This window comes from Orycteropus afer, unplaced genomic scaffold (genome assembly GCF_000298275.1).
Source record: "Orycteropus afer afer isolate SDZICR_OR568_19922 unplaced genomic scaffold, OryAfe1.0 scaffold00001, whole genome shotgun sequence".
Classification (NCBI taxonomy): domain Eukaryota; kingdom Metazoa; phylum Chordata; class Mammalia; order Tubulidentata; family Orycteropodidae; genus Orycteropus; species Orycteropus afer.
Genome location: NW_006921588.1, coordinates 3,988,992 through 4,002,164, shown reverse-complemented (window position 1 = coordinate 4,002,164; position 13,173 = coordinate 3,988,992). Strand labels below are relative to the sequence as shown.

The following is a 13,173-nucleotide window of genomic DNA, read 5'->3' as shown; positions in this document are numbered from 1 at the left end:
AGTTATGTTTTGGAAGACTTCCATGACGTGGGTAAATACTTTAAAATAAAATTTTAAGATAGTGATACACAGAAGTGTATATGTAAAATGATCTCAATTTTGTGAAAAAAATAATATATACACACACAGGAGAAAGGCTGGAAAGAAATACACTAACATTTTGACAGTATTTATCTGTGGATAGAGAGATTGCATGTAATTTTTGTTTTTTGATACTTTTTTCTATCTTCCAAATGTTTTCTATGAAGCACATTTTGACTTTGTAACCTGAAAAAATCAAGTTGAGAAAAATTCATGTAGAGAAGATATTAGTAATTCCCTGATGCTATTAGGTCATTATTATTACTTTTGTTAGTTGTGACCTTGTATTTTGACTCAAGAGGAGAAAGTTTTGATTTTTTTTTAGAGATGCATGCTGAAGTATTTAGGGGTGAAGTCTCCTGAGGAATATAATCTGCTTTTAAATTGGTTGATAAAAATACATTTATATGGAGGGAGAGAGCATACACATAAGTGCACACTCTAGTTCCAGGGAGAGGGAACAGAACAAATAAACACTCCTCTCATTCAATAAAAGAACTCCCTGAGGGAAGCAGATCAGTTATTTATCAATTCTGTCAGTAAGGAGAAACCTGAGTCATGTTGCCTTTTGTCGCTATGTAGAATTATGGGTAAAACAAAAACTTACCCATTGTCTGAATTGTTTTATATCTGTAGTCAAATTCATCTTGTAGGTCTTCTAAATATTTGGTGTCTTGTTCTGTCATCTTTTTGCAAAAGAAAACATATATTGTGGTGTTACAAGTGGGCATGTCAATGAAACAACCTAAGTATTTCCAAGTACACTGACATACTCAGTCTCCACTAGGAGCCAAGGACTAATGTACTGAACCTACATTTCTGAAGAGCTAATTCCTATGAAAGTTAAATATGTAATGCTGGAAGAACCAGACTATACTTACTCTTCCAACTAGTTTATTTTCCTGTTTGGAAATATTGCAGTATCTTACCTCTCACTTCTCAATTCATTCCAAGTGTTATTAGTAGTACATACTTTTTTCTTTTTTCTCACCTGAAAATATACTTTTCCCATCTTAGAACTCTTCAGTAGTTCCATATAAGTTTGTATTAATGTACTATCACTTTTCAGCTAATGTCTTTTTGGTAGTTAAGTTTGTGTGTCAACTTGGCTGAGCTTGGTTGAGTGGCTGGGCAGCTGGATGTAGTATTCCCCATGATGAGACTGGTAATCAACTACATGGTGGGATCAACCACAAGCAACTGAGTAGTTGCCTTTGGGATGTGGTCTGCTTCCTGTATATAAGGAGAAGCCTTGGGGAACAGTCTCTAGCTTATGGCACACTTGAACCCTGCATGTAGCCGTGTCATTGTTCAGCAGCCTGCCATGCTCTACCAACCTTGGGACTTTCAATGGACTTGAATTAATGGCTTGATGTGTAGTTTGGTAACGTCAGGACTGTGCCTTTTGACTTGTCATCCTTGGTCTTCTCAGCCTCAGCAGCCAGCAGCTGAGTGAAGAAAAGCCTCTAGCTCCAGTGGGCCGGAAGCAGGAGGCAGAGCTGAAGCCCAAGGTCGAGGAGCTTTCATCTAGCCCCTAGAGGCTGGCACCTTGAGTTCGTACTTAAAGCCTCCAAACTGTAAGAGAATAAACTCGTGTTTCTTCAAGCCACCCCATTTGTGGTATACTCTTGTCAGAGCGACACTAGATAACTAGAACAGTCTTCATTCTAATGGTAGTTTATGACAATTCCACCTAAATATTTTTTCCTCTCCATTTCTTAGAAGAAGGAAAAAAAAATTATGCTTCCTCTGCATGTTCTATTTCTTTGAGATTTTTACCTTACTATTTAAAGAGCCCTGGTGGTGCACCTTGCCTGCTAACCAAAAGGTCGATGGTTGAAACCCACCAGCCACTCTGCAGAGGAAAAGATGTGACTGTCTGCTTCTGTAAACATCACATACTTAGAAAACCTATGGGGCTGTTCTGCTCTGTCCTATAGACTCACTGTGAGTTGGAACTGAATTTTTATTCTTGAAACCTTATGTTTTTCTGCTCAGATATAACAGTAAAACGTGTGAAAGCTGGAACCTGTGTAAGATGGAAACCTGCCAGAGAGAAAAAAATAAAATATTTTCCACTAAAATAAGTGATAAAAATGATAAGACTACACCCTGTCAAAGGTGGCAAACTTGCAAGACCCAGAAAAACAAGGAAGTACCATTGACTTCCAGCTCTCATAGGTTTCAGTGTATTCAGCGTCAAGATTTGGGCTAATGGCTTTTTATATATTATCTCACTTAATCCTCATGATAATCCAATGAAGTAGCTTCCCTTCTCTTTTAGAGATGAAGAAACACTTGACCTCAGAGTGTTTTTAAGTCTTTGAGATGGGAAGTAAATAAATATAATAATTATTTTCTTACTTGCCCAAAGTCATAAGCCACTCAGTGATGGAGTTTGGTTTAGAAGTCTGGCAGACTGACAGTGACCCACTCAACCAAATTTAGACCATTGTTTCCCTTTCTTCTTAGAAAACTAAACTTCCTACTGCCTACTTATTCCAAGAAATCTCCTCTAAGGAAATATATGCCTTCTTCCTGCCCTTCTCCACAGATTCCAAATTTCAAACAGCTAAATTATTAGTTAGAAAAAAGTATCAAATTCTCAAAAACCAAAAAACAAAACTCACTGCTGTGGAGTCGGATCTGACTCATAGTGACCCTTCTTTGGGTTTCCAGGCTGTATCTCTACAGAAGTAGATTGCCCAATCTTCCTTCCGAGGAGTGGCTGGTGGGTTTGAACTGCTGGCCTTCTGGTTAGCAGTCGAATACCTTAGGCATTACGCCAGAGCAGTAATACTCAAGCTAAAATTCAAAGCCAGGCTAATCTAGTTTTCTTTATATAATACCACTTGGGGCATTTCCTAACAAGTTAAGTTGCTGAAGGGCAAATAAGAGTGGAAAGCTATGGGATCCTAAAAGTCAGGGAACCCACATGCATAATAAAATAAAACAGTTATGAGGCAGAAATAGACAGGGTTTTTATTTTTTTATGTTAAAATTAATGAAAAGGTAAAAGAAGGTGATATCTTGCAGAATCTTCTTATGAAAAGCATATTAAAACAATGCCATAACTCAATAGTAAGTAATTAAAAGGCTTTCAGATTGTGTCAGTAATTGCAAAGTGCAGAAACACCCAGCAGTGACCTTTAAAATCTCTCATGATGGCTGAGAATGTGTACAAAAATGTGACATTTCAAAACATTCCACAGAGTAGCAGGTTATGATGTAACGCTTATTGATAAGTAAGCATTGTTTTGCAATATGGATCACATTTGGAATCGGAGCTAGGGTTAGTCATCAGGTCCATATGATTTATTGGCACTCAGAAGAAAGGATGTGAGTACAGGAAGTGGGAACGGGCAGGGGAAGGAGCTAAGCAAGGACATGGTCCCAGCCGGGGTCTAGCTTGAGGAGCTCTGGGGCATGACCTTCACCACAATTACCACCACTCTGAGGCAAGGGATGTGGCATTTTGTAACCCTATGTAACCACCAGAAGCAATTCTCTGAAGAAGCTATTACACAGCAGCTGATGAACAGGTGTTTATGCCTGACTAAAGTATCTGATTGGCCTCCAAAAGGTGGGCTTCTGCTACCATACTTCTTTAGAACTAAAGGAACTTGTGCTGGATGCAAAATCTATCTGCATGCTTGATTAGAATGCTTAAATATTCTCATTATAATAAGGGAATCATCACCTGACTTTTCACACTTGTAGAATCAGTAGTGCTCTTGGTTTTACCTTATAATATGCCAGGACACTTTGTCCCAGGTCAACCTGAGAACCTAATTCTTTCTAGCAACAACATTAGCATACACTTTTGAATGCATATTTAACTTGTTATAGTTGTTGTTAGGTGTGCTTGAGTCGTCGCTGACTCATAGCAACCCTATGCATGGCAGAACGAAACACTGGCTGGTCTTGTGCCAGCCTTATGATCCTTGCTATACCTAAGCACATCGTTGCAGCCACTAAGTAGGTGAGATAAAGTCTGGCCATTCTCACTTCCAAGGAGCATTCTGGCTATACTTCTTCCAGGACAGATTTGTTAGTCCTTTTAGCAGACCATGGACTCTTAGCATTCTTTTCCAACACCACAACTTTTTTGGTCTTTCTTATTCATTATCCAGCTCTCAAATGCATATGAAGCAATTGAAAATACCATGGCTTAGGTTAAGCTCACCTTAGTCTTCAAGGAGACATCTTTGCTCTTAATCACTTGAAAGAGGTCTTTTGCAGCAGATTTGCCCAATGCAATACATCGTCTGATGTCCTGACTGCTGCTTCCATTGGTGTTGATTGTAGAACCATGTAATATGAAATCCTTGACAATTTCAATCTTTTCTCCATCCATGGTGAAGCTGTTTATCAGACTATGTTCTGGTTACCTAGTGCTGCTCTGACAGGAATATACCACAAATGGGATGGCTTGAAGAAACAGGAGTTTGTCGTCTTACAGTTTTTGGAGGCTAGAAGTCCAAGTTCCAAGTGGCAGACTCTAGGGGCTGTGTGAAAGCCCCTCAACCTTGGGCTTCAGCTCTGCCTCCTGCTCCTGGCCCACTGGAGCTGGAGGCTTTTCTTCACTCAGCTGCTGGCTACTGAGAATGACAAGCCCAAGGTTGACAAGTAAAAAGGCACAGTCTTGATGTTACCAAACAACATAGCAAGCCATTAATTCAAGTCCATTGAAAGTTCCAAGGTCGGCAGAGCATGGCAGGCTGCTGAACAATGACACGGCTACATGTAGGGTTCAAGTGTGCCATAAACTAGAGACCATACCCAAAGCTGTTTCTTATATACAGGGAGCAGACCACATATCCAAAGCAGCTACTCAGCTGCTCCAATAGATTCCACCATGAAATTAATTACCAATCTCATCATGGGGAACAACTACGTTCAGCTGCCCAGCCATTCAACCAGGCCCAGCCACATTGACACACAAACTTAAGCACCACAGACCAGTTGTGAGGATTTTTGTTTTCTTTGTATTGAGGTGTAATCCATACTGCAGACTGTAGTCTTTAATCTTCATCAGTAAGTGATTCAAGTCATCCTCACTTTCAGCAAGCAAAGTTGTGCCATCTGTGTATTGCAGGTTGTTAATGAGTCTTCTTCCAATCCTGATGTGATGTTGTTCTTCATATAATTCAGTTTCTTGGATTATTTGCTCAGCCTGCAAGTTGAATAAGTACGGTGAAAGGATACAACCTTGACACATTCCCTTCTTGATTTCGAACGATGCGATATCCCCTTGTTCTGTTTGAACGACAGTCTCCTGGTCTATGTACAGGTTCCTCATGATTACAATCAAGTGTTCTGAAATTCCCATTCTTCTCAATGTTATCCATAATTTGTTATGATCTACACAATCACATGCCTGTGCATAGTCAATAAAACATAAGTAAATATATTTCTGGTGTTCTTTTCTTTCAGCTAAGAGCCATCTGACATCAGCAATGACACCCCTCATTCCACATCCTCTTCTGAATCCAGCTTGCATTTCTGGAAGCTCTCTGTCAATATACTGCTGCAACTGTTTTTGAATTATCTTCAGTAAGATTTTACTTGTGTGTGATATTAATGAAATTGTTCAACAATTTCCACATTCTGTGGGATCACCTTTCTTTGGAATGGGTACAAATATGGATCTCTTCCAGTCAGTTGGCCAGGTAGCAGTCTTCCAAATTTCTTGGCATATCTGAGCGAGTGCCTCCAGCAAGGCATCCGTTTGTTGAAACATCTCAATGGGTTTTCAGTCAATTCCTGGACCTTTGTTCTTTGCCAATCCTTCAGTGCAACTTTGACTTCTTCCTTCACTACCATTGGTTCTTGATCATATGCTACCTCCTGAAATGGATGAACATCCAGTTCTTTTTGGTACAGTAACTCTGTATATTCCTTTCATCTTCTTTTGATGCTTCTTGCATCATTCAATATTGTGCCCATAGAATCTTTCAATATTGCAACTCGAAGCTTGAATTTTTTCTTCAGTTCTTTCAGCTTGAGAAATTCTGAGCATGTTCTTCGCTTTTGGTTTTCTAACTCCAGGTCTTTGCACATTTCATTATACTAACTGGCTTTGTCTGCTCGAGCTGCTCTTTGAAATCTTCTGTTTCAGCTCTATTATCTTGTCATTTCTTCCATTTGCTTTAGCTACTCTCTGCTCAAGGGCAAGTTTCAGAGTCCCTTCTGACATCCATTATGGTCTTTTCTTCCTTTCTTGTCTTTTTAACGACCTCTTGCTTTCTTCATGGATGATGTGCCAGGCTCTAGGGGCTGGGTGAAAGCCCCTCAAACTTGGGTTGCAGCTCTGCCTCCTGATCCCAGCCCACTGAAGCTAGAGGCTTTCCTTCACTCAGCTTCTGGCTGCTGAGGCTGACAAACCCAAGGTTGACAAGTAAAAAGATGCAGTCCTAATGTTACCGAACCACACGGCAGGCCATTAATTTAAGTCCATTGGAAGTCTCAAGGTCTGCGGAGCATGGCAGGCTGCTAAACAATGACACAACTACATGCAGGGTTCAAGGTGCCTTAACCTAGAGACCGTTCCCAAAGCTGCTACTTATATACAGGAAGCAGACCACATGCCCAAAGGCAGCTACTCAGCTGCTCCCAGTAGACTCCACCATGGAGTTGATTACCAGTCTCATCATGGGGAATACTACATCCAGCTGTCCAGCCACTCAACCAGGCCTAGCCAAGTTGACATACAACTTTAACTACCACACTGTGTATGCCATCTGGTGAAGTCCATGTATATAGTCGTCACTTATGTTGTTGAAAAAAGGTATTTGTGATGAATAAGTTGTTGGTCTTGCAAAATTCTATTGTGCACTCTCCAATGTTATTTCTCTCACCAAGGCCATATTTTCCAACTATCAAAAACTCTTCTTTGTTTCCAACATTTACATTCCAGTCACCAGTGATAATGAACACATCTTGATTGCATATTCAGTCAATTTCAGACTGCAGAAGTTGGTAGAGATCTTCAATTTCCTCATCCTTGGCTTTGGTGGTTGGTGCATAAATTTGGATAATAGTAATATTAACTGGTCTTCTTTGTAGGTGTATGGATATTATCCTATCACTGACAGCGTTGTACTTTAGGAAAGATCTTGAACATTCTTTGTGACTATGAATGCCACACCACTCCTCTTTGTCATTCCTGGCATATAGATCATATAGTTGTCTGATTCAAAATGGCAAAAATCAGTCCATTTCAGCCAATGCTTAGGATATCAATCTTTATGCATTCCATTTCATTTTTGACAACTTCCAATTTTTCTAGACTCATACTTTGTACATTCCATGTGTCAATTATTATTGGATGTTTGCATCTGTTTCTATGCATTTTGAGTTGTGCCACATCAGCCAATGGAGGTACTGAAAGCTTTACTCCATCCATATCATTAAGGTCATCTCTACTCTGAGGAGTCAGCTCTTCCCCCGTTAAATTTTGAGTGCCTTCTGACCTGATGGACTCATCTTCCAGCACTATATTGGACAATGTTTCAGGGCTGTTCATAAAGTTTTCCAGTAATATACAGACAGTGTTTCACTGCAATTCATAACGTTTTCACTGACCAATTATTTGAGAAGTGGATGGCCTCTTTCTTTTTCTGAGTCTGTATTAGCCCAGAAGCTCTGCTGAAACCTGCATACCATAGGTAACCCTGCTGGCATTTTGCAACATGGTGGCATAGCCTCCAGCCTCACAGCAACACGTAAGCCACCACAGGATGACAAACTGACAGAAAAGCTTGTCTCCCTTAGTTGTTCATAACCCTTCTGTAACTGCCAACCTCGGACAATGGCCTTAAAATAGAGCCCCCAGAAGTGAAAAGCAACCCCCAAGCTCTGGCCCACCTATTTCCAGCCCCGGCCTTAAATAGAGCCATCCCCAAGTGAAAAGCAGCCCCCAGCCCTGGATCCACCTACCTTGGGCCCTGGGCTTAAAATAGAGCCACACCTAAGCGAAAAGCAGCCTCCAAGCCCTGGGCCTGCCTTCCTCAGGTCCCAGCCTTAATGTAGAGCTGCCCCCAAGTGAAAAGCAGCTCCCAGCCCTGGGCCACCAACCTTGGGCCTAGCCTCACTATAGAGCCACACCCAAGGGAAAAGCAGCTTCCAAGTCCTGGACTACTTGTTATAGAGGGTCACTAAATCAGAAGTCTGAAAAGAAATGATCAGCAAGATGATTATTTAAAACCTCTGTCTTCATATCAGACAGCATATGGGTCATTTTACCCTTAAACATCTACAGTTCACTTAGTTTTATATAATTATTATTTTATAAAGGATGTAAATGCTATGTAACTTTTCAAAAGTAAAATTAGCATTGTATTTTATATAGATAGCCTTTCCATGTTATCTCTAAGATCACTCACCTGAACACTGTTTTTAATGGCAGCCACTTTGTGCTCCACATTCCTCTGTCTTTCCGAAACCAAAGAACTTTGTAATGATTTCTCCAGGGGTCCCTGGAAACAGAATGTCTTGAAATTTCATTAATGTTGATAAAACTTATTTATAATGTATGTGATATATAAGAATTACTTTGAACTGAGGTTTGGATCAATATGATAGGAAAAACTCTATCCATTAAAAATTATGCCATATGCTTGGTAAGGTGGAGGGTTGACAAAAGAGAGGAATGCCCTCAATGAGATGGACTGACACAGGGGCTACAGCGATGGGCTTAAGTGTAGCAAGGATCGTGGAGCTGGCGTGGGACAGGCAGTGTTTGGTTCTGCTGTGCATAGGGTTGCTATGAGATAACTCGATGGCATGTAACAACAACAAACAAACAAATAAACCAAACTCACTGCCATCGAGTCAGATCCAACTCATAGCGACCTCTCTTTGGGTTTGTGAGGTAGTATCACTACGGAAGTAGATTGCTTCATCTTCCTTGTGAGGAGTAGCTGGTGGGTTTGAACTGCCAGCCTTCTGGTTAGCAGTCAAATGCCAGAGCCACTTAAATTGTTAAGGAATAGAGTAGATTATGTTGTTGTTGTTGTTATATGCGGCCGAGTCGGACTCAACTCATAGCAACCCCTCCTTAGGTTTCCGAGGCAGTATCACTACAGAAGTAGATTGCCTCATCTTCCTTCTGAGGAGTGGCTAGTGGGTTTGAACAGCCAGCCTTCTCGTTAGCAGTCAAGTGCCTTAGGCACTATGCTACCAGAGCTCCCAGAGTAGATTGTAAAAACAGTATTTAATTATGCTCTCAATTGCCTATAAGTGTGTGCATATATATGAATATACACAGAATAGTATATCTACATAAATGCATAGATATATGTGTAGGCAAATACACTTGAGTACATATGATTGAAAGAACACAAACACCAGAATACTATCAGTGGATAACTGAATAGTTGAATTACAGATGATTTTCTATTTAAAAAATTCCTAACTTTCTACAGTAGACTTAAATTACTTTTGAAAGTCTATAAAAACTAATTCATGTAATTTAAAAATTAGTACAGCATAAACGACATAAAGCTGGTCCTATAAATTCAGAATTGTAGGTATTGAATCTGTTAGATAAAATTTATTTTACATTACAACAAAAGGGAGTTTACTAAAGAAAACAAACAGTTCAGGAGGGTAAGCACTCATGAAACAATAAACCATATGACCAAGAGGACGCATTTGCCTAGGAATGGAGCTAGGAAGCTGGGAGAGGATGGGAAGGAAGGGCCTGGGGCAGGGTGGACAAGAAGGAATCGAGAAGAATGCTATTCCAGGCTGGGGATTGCAGTAAATGCCACAAAACAGAATGTGTATGGATTGTTGAATGGAAAACCAATATACTCTGTAAACTTCTACCTGAATCACAACAAAAATTAAAAATAAAAGAAAGCCAGGAAAAAAAGAAAAAATAAACTGAATGGCTAACCAGCTTTTCCAAGCACCATTTCTTTCTTTCTTCTTTTTTTTTAATTGTTATAAAATAATGGGTAACACAATACTTGCCCACTGAACATTTTTCACTTGTACAATTAAATGAAACCAATTACATCAATCATGTGCAGCCCTCACTAACATTCATTGCTATATTTTACACCCCTATAAACAGAAACTCAGTACTAGCTAAACAAAGATTCCTCTCTTCCCCCTTCTTCCCACCCCTGGTAACCACTGTTAAACTCTGATCCCCCTACATTCCCAAGGACAGTTTCTTGGCAGCTCTAATAATCTAACCTTGAGCATGGTCATTAGAAATAAAGTCAGATAGATATCTAGAGATGAGTTAGAGATGTAAGCAATTCCTTCTCCTTACAGTTAAGGGGTGGAGAGTGATGGTTAGAAAGGTTGATGACTAAGCTGCAAAGCAAATCAGTGGTAGAACCTCAAGTGAACTCTTGTCTTTGACTCTTGATCAAGTGTTCTTTCAACTACAGCATATTCTTCAGTTTGGTAAAGTCTTATAAAATTTCCTAAGATTAAGTTTGCTTTCTCTATGTCATTTGAACCTCTATTATTTGTGTACCTACTTGAAATTTAAATACTTCTTTTGGGGTGGTATGTCATCCTAACAGATTATTTTCAAAGTGACTTTCATGGGCATGTACCCAAATAAACGAATGTTTCGATTTGACTGATAGCTGACATTTCATGGGAACAATACATACACGGGCACAGGCGCACACACACACACACAATGCTAAAATGACTAGAGATGAGAGGGATTAAAAAAAAAAAAAAAAGATAGCTGAGAAAACCATCATCTCAGTTTTAACCCATAAAGCATTGAATCAAATTATATTTTCTTTAGAAATTTAGTATACTTCACATTTTAAATGAAATAATAATGATACCATCTCTCCTCTTTTTAGAGGAAGAAAGGGGTAAATCGTTAAAACTTTATACTTCTCTAAAAGTAACCATAACCTGACAATAACTAAACCTGAGAATTTTTAAGAGTTAAAAATATATACTTGCATCTTCAAAAACAAATATCATGGTATGATTTACTAAATCATGGAAGGTATCATTTAGAAAATTGATTATTTATTTATCTGTTCCTTTACTAAGGATAAACTGAAAAAATATTCCTTAAGGGCTTTATTAATTCTTCTGGTTATTTTGTATGGGCTCTGAATTCATTCAGGATGGTGGGATAAAACATAATCTAAACTATGGCAGGCCAAGTACACTCAAGCAGTCAACAAGCCAGTTTGATGGAGTTTCTGTAGGATAAAATTCCTTCCTGTGGATTAGTTTAGATTTTTAGGGCAAGAATAGGGGGCTACTGAAAGGTTTTGAGTAAGATTGGTGTATGAAGATAAACATGGTGAAGGCAGTTAGGAAACCCCTCAGGAGGGGGTTACTATATTTCTAGACAGATGTTGTAAGACCTTGGACTGGAGCAAGATGAGTGGCACCACAAAAGGGGTGCAGATAAGAAAGACTTTTAGGAGTAAATACATGAATGGCTTGGTAATTATCTCAACATGGAGATGGAGAAAAAGGAACTAGTCAAAGATGATTCCAAAACCTTGATTCCAGAAAGGATGGAAGCATCACTAAAATGGTAGGAGAAGTTGGTTTAGAAAAAGGTAAAATGTTCTGTTTGAGAAAAACTGAGTTTAAGATGAAAACAAGATCACAGAGTTCAAATACCATTACCTGGACAGGCATGTTGGCTGCAGCTAATATTCTCCTCTCTTCCCTTAAACAATTTGAAATAACCACAGCTACGTGCATTGGATTTCCATGGAACTTTCCCTGAAAAACATAAAAAGCAAAACAATCAAAATAAAGTTTAAATACATGTATCATTGTAAAATGTCAGTGCTTGCATATCACTGTCTACTCCCAATGAAAAACCAAAACCAAACCCACTGCCACCCAGTCAATTCCAACTCATAGCGACCTTCATTGGGTTTCCAAGGTAGCAAATCTTTACGAAAGTAGATTGCCCTATTTTCTTCTGGAGTGGCTATTGGCTTTGAACCGCCAACCTTCTGGTCAACAGTCAAATGCCTTAGGTACTGCCCAACCAAAGCTCTTTCATAACTTAATATAGTAGAATGAAAAAAATACCATGCATTTCAACAATAATGTTTTTATGACATCTAAGGATATGTACCATTGATTATCAAGGTTATGTAGGTACCGATATTGTAAACTGGAAGCCTGTGGGCCTAATTCAGCCATCATGCAGGTGTTGAAGTGAAAATACTTGAACCCATCAGGGAGGGTACGTACTGTCCAGATCTGCTATAGTGCCCACCGATGAGTGACCCAAGTACTCATTTCCCTTACCTATTGGCCTTGTAGATGTCTGAGTTTGCTAACCTTGGTTTACAGGACTGACTCAAATGTGTTGAATTTCTTTGTTTTAGGAGCTCTGGTAGCATAGTGCCTAAGGCACTTGACTGCTAACCAGAAGGCTGGCGGTTCAAACCCACCAGCCACTCCTCGGAAGGAAGGTTGGGCAATCCTACTTCCATAGTGATACTGCCTCGGAAACCCAAGGAGGGGTCGCTATGAGTCAGGGCTGACTCAATGGCAAATAACAACAACAATAATGTTTTTCCAAAGCTAGATTAACAAGAAGCACAATAAACAAGTGCACTTGTTTAGTTTCCCCTATGCCCTCTCTCTGAAGGAGGTGCTAATTGTCCATGAAATGGCCAAAAGGTCAATAGCAGAAACAATAATAATCCATAGAGTGGAAAACTAACAATCAAAAGTAAATTATATGAATTGGTAAACCAAAGGATCTCTCTAGGGCAAAAATTAGGTTATTGGCTGGAAACATTTTTATTGGCTTGCCTAGTGCCACAATTCTATTAGACAATGTGTGATAACTAACTTTTAGCTATAAAACTAGGTATATGCCAATCTGGATTCATGCTTCTTCATATCTACAGCTTCAAAACTTTTTCCTTTAAATCAGAAAGTTCTAAAAGGGAAAGAATAAAAGAAATATGACCAAAAGTCAGAATATAATTACATTAAAATAACCCTGTTAAGCAGGAATACCAAATTACTAATGGTTGACATGTTAACAATTTCTGCATATTAATAATTTCAAATTCTCCCTAGTTGGAATTTGTTCTGGCTACTAATTTTCAT

General features: G+C 39.2%; 1 protein-coding gene across 1 annotated transcript in view; it reads right to left on the bottom strand.

The window, feature by feature from the left end:
- Positions 1-13,173, bottom strand: part of STAT4 (signal transducer and activator of transcription 4) — a 140,311-nt gene that overhangs the window by 49,709 nt on the left and 77,429 nt on the right. Inside the window, exons 3-5 of the mRNA XM_007939151.2 lie at positions 11,719-11,817; positions 8,469-8,561; positions 689-767 (exon numbers count right to left, since the gene is read on the bottom strand). Of these exons, the coding sequence (XP_007937342.1) occupies positions 689-767; positions 8,469-8,561; positions 11,719-11,817 (271 nt within the window). The remainder of the gene's footprint in view (positions 1-688; positions 768-8,468; positions 8,562-11,718; positions 11,818-13,173) is intronic.